This window comes from Mustela erminea, chromosome 10 (genome assembly GCF_009829155.1).
Source record: "Mustela erminea isolate mMusErm1 chromosome 10, mMusErm1.Pri, whole genome shotgun sequence".
Taxonomy (NCBI): Eukaryota; Metazoa; Chordata; class Mammalia; order Carnivora; family Mustelidae; genus Mustela; species Mustela erminea.
In genome coordinates, this window is record NC_045623.1 from 2,352,710 (window position 1) to 2,358,153 (window position 5,444).

The 5,444-nt window shown below is 55.9% G+C and overlaps 1 protein-coding gene across 3 annotated transcripts; it reads right to left on the bottom strand.

The window, feature by feature from the left end:
• Window positions 1-639: 639 nt before the first annotated feature.
• On the bottom strand, window positions 640-3,030 carry C2CD4D (C2 calcium dependent domain containing 4D). 3 transcript variants are annotated; one of them, XM_032303369.1, is made up of 2 exons: window positions 2,855-3,030; window positions 640-1,903 (listed from the first exon to the last, which is right to left on the bottom strand). In XM_032303369.1, the coding sequence occupies exon 2, from the start codon at window positions 1,843-1,845 to the stop codon at window positions 802-804; it is 1,044 nt and encodes a 347-aa protein (XP_032159260.1). In that variant the 5' UTR covers window positions 1,846-1,903; window positions 2,855-3,030; the 3' UTR covers window positions 640-801. The 3 variants fall into 3 exon arrangements, with proteins under 3 accessions (XP_032159260.1, XP_032159259.1, XP_032159258.1); XM_032303368.1 differs by having other exon boundaries at window positions 2,584-3,030; XM_032303367.1 differs by having other exon boundaries at window positions 2,470-3,030.
• Between the last annotated feature and the right edge of the window lie 2,414 nt (window positions 3,031-5,444).

Consider the following 5,444-nt stretch of genomic DNA (forward strand, 5'->3'; position numbering starts at 1 on the left):
TTTTCTCCTTCCCCACCCTCCCCCTACTCACTGGGGTAGCCTTTCAGAGCATCTTTGAGAAGAGCTCTCACACTCAGGTAAGACGCCCTTCCCATCTCAATTCCTGGGACAGTTTTTCTCCGCCATTCCGTCCTCAAGGGCTGCTTGGACTCTTGGCTGCAGCTTTGCCTGCTAGGGTGGCACAGGCACAGGCAAGAGAGAAAACACTTAACTCAGCACTCTGTGCTGACATCTCCTGATTCACTCTCAAGACACAGAAATTTCTTTTCTCCTCAGGACACACGAGGGTATAAGTGGGGAGGCAGAGGGGTGGGGGACTGCTGATTTCCCCTATGCAGCCCCAAGGAACCCCCTTGGGGGAAAGGTGGCTGATGTTGGTTTCAGTCACAGAGCTTTTTCTGCAGTGACTCAGTGATTAGAGGACCCCCTGAAGGGGTGGAGGCCTTTTTGGACAGGGCCTTAGGACCTACACCGCCCAGACCTATTAATCTAGCTTCAGCATCTCTTGGGGATGGAGCCCAAGCCTGTGGATGTCTGATTATTCTAATGCTCACTCAAGTTTGAGAACCACCACTTGAGGTCAGCTCTAACTCTGTGTAAGTGAGTTTCTTCCATCCCTGGTGTAGCCAAGGCGGAGGGAAAAGAGTAGGCTGTAGATCGGAGCTTAGGATGCCAACAAGGGGCGAGATCCTGCTAAAAACAGACATTTTATTAGCAAAAATAAATACAAGCTGGGCAGACGAAAAGAAAGAATACGCAGACCTAGAGGAGATCTCTTTGAGGAAGAGACAGTCTCTCAGTCTACAGGCTGAGATGGGCAGGTGCCGGGGAGGTCCCCAGACCCAGCCCCCCGCCCAAGGGGGGCAGCAGGGCAATGAGGGGCGCCTCACACTCCCCCAGCAGCACGTCTCTGCGGAAGCCTGCGCCCCTGTCCAGCACCTTGGCCCTCAGACTGCGGGCGGCCAGGTCTGGCGGGCCCAGCCCGTCGAAGAAGAAGTCCTCGTTGAAGATGGGGTTGGCGCTGCATTTGACCACGCGGCTCCGTTGGCCCCGCGGACCGACGCGCGGCCGCAGCCTCAGCACCACGCAGCAGCCTCCACCGCCGCTCCCGGGGCCGGGCCGCGACTGCAGCAGGCCCTCGGCGCTCACCAGGCGCAGGCGCAGCCGCCGGGGCCCGGCCTGGTATTCGGCCGAGAGCCGCAGCTGGCCGCCGTGGGGTCCGAGGCGCAGCACGCTCTCCTTGGTCGGCCGCAACTGGCAGCACAGGAAGTCCAGGTGGAAGAGCGGCGGCCCCGCGCGGCGCGGCGCGTGCGGGCTGGTGTCGGCCGAGCTCGCCTCCTCCGGGGACAGTGAGTGCGGCCGGGGTCGGCAGGGGCCTGACCGCGGCGAGCCGAAGGGCGACGACTCGGGCGACGAGGCCGTGTCGCTGTCGGGGGCCCGGCAGAGGCGCAGGTCCGGGGCGGAGACGTGCCACCGGCCGTGCGCTGGGGAAAGCCCCCTGGCGGCGGCGGCGGCGGCGGCGGGCGGCGGCAGCGGGTGGAACAGGGACTCGCGCCGGCGCGTGTGCGGGCTCTCGGGCAGGAAGGCCCAGCCTTCCCGGCCTGCCAGGTGGGGCAGCGAACAGGCCGCGGGGAGGCTGCGCCCGGCCAGGGGCTCGGGGCCCCCAGCGTCCGGGAGCCGCGGCGGGATGCAGAACTGCGGAATGCGATCGGGAGTGAGGACGTTGGGACAGGCGCGCGCGGGCGGGCCCGGGGCTCGGCGCTTGGGGAGCAGGCTGGAGGGCGCCCATTGGGGCCTGGATTCCGGGGGCCCCAGCCTGTAGCCGGCTTTCTCCAAAAGCCACATGCAGTGGGGGTGGGGGTGGGGGTGGGGAAAGTCGGAATTTAGCGTTCCCGGCGGAGGCCTGCGGAGGACAGAAAAGGGCCAGAAGTGGGTGATACAGCGAACATACACCGGTTGGTCCACCACGGCGCACTTTCTCCCGGCGCACGGGCCCCTATCCGAGCAGGAAAAACAAGGGGGTGGGGGGTGAAGCCTGGGGGCATGAGGAGAAACGGAGGGCATCAGGGCATCGGACAGTCACATTTGCAGATGCACGCCTTAGGCACCCGAGATCTCAGACTCCGCCATTAGTGCTAAAGATGCTCAGTGAGAAGGCCCAACACACCCACTGAAACTCTAGGCTACTATTAGGAGAATGGATGAACATGCTCCAACTACCGAAAGGTCCATAGTCACAAACACGGACACAGATCCCGAACCCTGCTGGGACATCCTGTTCCCCGGAAGAGACACAGAGGCCCTTGGCAATCTCATCCCCTTCTCCCTCGCCCATCCCGAACTCAGACTCTCCTCCTAGGTCTTGTCTGGCTCCCCTCCCAGAGGAAGGAGGAAGCTAGCTCCGGCTACCTTCCTGGCAGCCAGGAGCAAGCCTCTCCAACCTGAGCCATCCTTCCGTCCTGGCCCCACCTGCCTCCTCTTACTCCTCCCTCTCCTTTCTGAGTGGCTCCCACGCCGGAGCCAACTCACGGCACACCAGGCTGCTGCCCTGCGAGCCCCCAGGGCAGGTCCAAGGAGACGCACCTCTGGGGGTGAGGCGGGGATCACAGAAGGGTATTCCTCCTCCCCAAGCCCTTGCCGCAGCCTCCCAGCCCCAGGGCATCCTGAGTCTGCAAGGCTGGCGGTCAGTTGGTCCGCCACTCCCACTCTCCACTCCTCTCCCTAGGAACCACTGAGCACAAAGGCGGTATTGATTCTCTGCCACCCCCAGAGTCGGTTCCGGAGGCTTCACCGCTGGTCCCTCACCGCACACCCACGCCCCACCCGCGGGACCGCGACATCCTGACCGTCTGACCATCTGCCTGGGAGCCCGAGCCCACAGCTAGCTCCGTCAGACGCCCGGAGGGCAGGCCTCACCCTTGGGCTGCCGCTGGTTCCTGGCTTCTGGCTGGCAGAAGTTCAGAGCCCAGAGGGGAGCAGCTTCCTCCCCAGCTTGCTCCCCCAGCCCAGTTCTTCTGGGAGGAGCTGGCAGGGGCCTCTGTTGCCTACGTTCGACCTCTTTTCCTGGATAAACAGAGCTCTGTCTCCACGGTCATCAGCCCAGCCTTCTTAACTCCTTCCTCCAGGTTTCTAGCAGCAAGCCAGTCCTGGGCCCTGGCCCTCTCTGCAGGGAAGTAGAAGGAGGTCATCAGTGGGCAGTGGCTTCCATACCTCTGTGCTGCCCGGGCCCTACCCTCGGCTTGCTAGGTGAAACCCATGGCCATGGTCACACACACTCTGCAAAGCCCTCTTTGATGGAGTCCCCCCCCCCCATTGTTCTGTTCTGGAGCCATCACAGTAACTCTCAGACAGAGGGACTTGCAGTGTGACTGGTTCTCTGAACTATACTGGCTCAAGGAAAAGTTACCAGGATTCAGATTTCTGGACATAGAGACACTGAAGACAGAGCTGGTTCTATCAGTGGGTCAAGCGCCAGCTGGCCTGTGCTCCTTGTCTTTCGCAGAAGGCTGTTAAACTGGAAGCATGGAGGGTGCCTCTCCTCCCGTCCCCTCCCCTGCAGGCAGATCCCACAAAGCACAGGCCACCACTAGCAAGATGAGACCCTCAAGTGCACCTACCATCCCTCACTCTCTCAAAGGCTTCAGGCTCATTCCCTCCTTAGGATTTTTGCATAGGTTGTTCCCTCTCCTAGGACGACTGCCCCCTTCCATTCTTCAGATCTGGAGGCCCTCACTGACAGCCTCCCATCTAAATTAGCTTCTGTTGTATACTTTCACAGCACCCCATATTTTCCTTTCTGGCATGGGTCACAGGTTTGTTTGTTTGTTTTTCCCCTCTGTGATTTTTGTATATGATTATTTAACATCTTATTAGACCGTGAGCATCATGAAGGCAGCACTTAGGACAAGGCAGGTGCTCAATCAGGATTTGTTGAATGAATTAATGACATTAAGCAGAATTATATCTGAATCAATTTATTCATCCATTCACTATGCTAGGTGCTGGGGGTACATAGAACGGGGGCAGGCTAAAGGAAGAGACAGTTAATAAACTTGCAAACAACAACAAGATGCAGGAAACAAGATGGTTATTTTGACATGTGATACCTGAGAGTTTTAAAAAAGCATATGTTTCTTTTGTGGAGATCCCTGGTGACTTCAAACCTCTAGTCCCATGGCTTCTGACTCAGCGAGGCCCTGGTGTCCTTTCTGGGGAGGGTGGTCTATGTGGAGTGCAGCAGCCAAGAACTCCAGGCTTTGGCATTGGTCAGACATTTTTGGCTTCTATAAGAAGTCCAGAGGTAGGGTGGAATTCAGGGAAGTTTGATTCTGTGGCTTCATTCATTCAGTTACATACCACCTATATGTGCCAAGCACTGTGCTGGACTGGAGGATATAGCAGTGAGAAAACAGATGTATCTCCTAGCCAGCCGAAGTTGATACTTTATTTATTTATTTTTAAAGATTTTATTTGGGATTTTATTTACTTGTGATCTCCATCTGTCAAATAAATAAATAAAATATATATATTTTTTTATTTGACAGAGATCACAAGTAGGCAGAGAGGCAGGCAGAGAGAGAGGAGAAAGCAGGCTCCCCACTGAGCAGAGAGCCCGACGCGGGCCTCGATCCCAGGACCCCGGGATCATGACCCGAGCTGAAGGCAGAGGCTTTAACTCACTGAGCCACCCAGGCAACCTGAAGTTGATACTTTAGCAGAGGAAGAAAAGATGATAGAAAAAAAAAAATCAGTAAAAAAAAAAAAAAAAAGTACAGTTTATGAGAAGTGTTGGGAAGAAAATAAAGGATCATAGAGGAGTGCTCAGTTTTAAATGGGGTGGTCAGGGATGGCCACCTTGAGAAGGGAACTTTTCAGTAACAACATGGAGAGAGAAAGGGTTTCTGAAGGAAAAACATTCTAGGCAGAAGGAATCATCAATGAGAGGCTCTCGGGCAGAAGCATGCCTGGAGTGTTCAAGGAGGCAAATGGGTCCACAGAGCTGGAACAGAATGAGTGAGGGGGAGGTAGAGTCAGAGCGGTAACAGAGCCAGATGTTTTTGGGACCTGTAGCTGCTGTGACAATTTTAGCTTTTATTTGAGCTGAGGAGTACTATGACTTGCCATGTATTAAAAGGGTTGCCTGGTGACTATGTTGAGAACAAAATGAAGGGGATAAGGGCATAATTAGAGAAACCAGATAGGACACTAATGAATTAATGTTTGCATAAGATGATTGGGGCATAGATCAGGGTTGTAGTAGTTTCTAGATCTCTTCTGAAGATCAAGTCAATAAATGGATCCATCCCCATCTAAAGAGAAAGAACGATCTCTTTTTGGGCCGAGCAACTGGAAGAATGGAGAATGGGCTGAGAAGAGGAAAGATTAGGAGCTCAGTGTTAGCTCTATATAGTCTGAAATGCCTGCCGACCTCTTAATAGAGACAT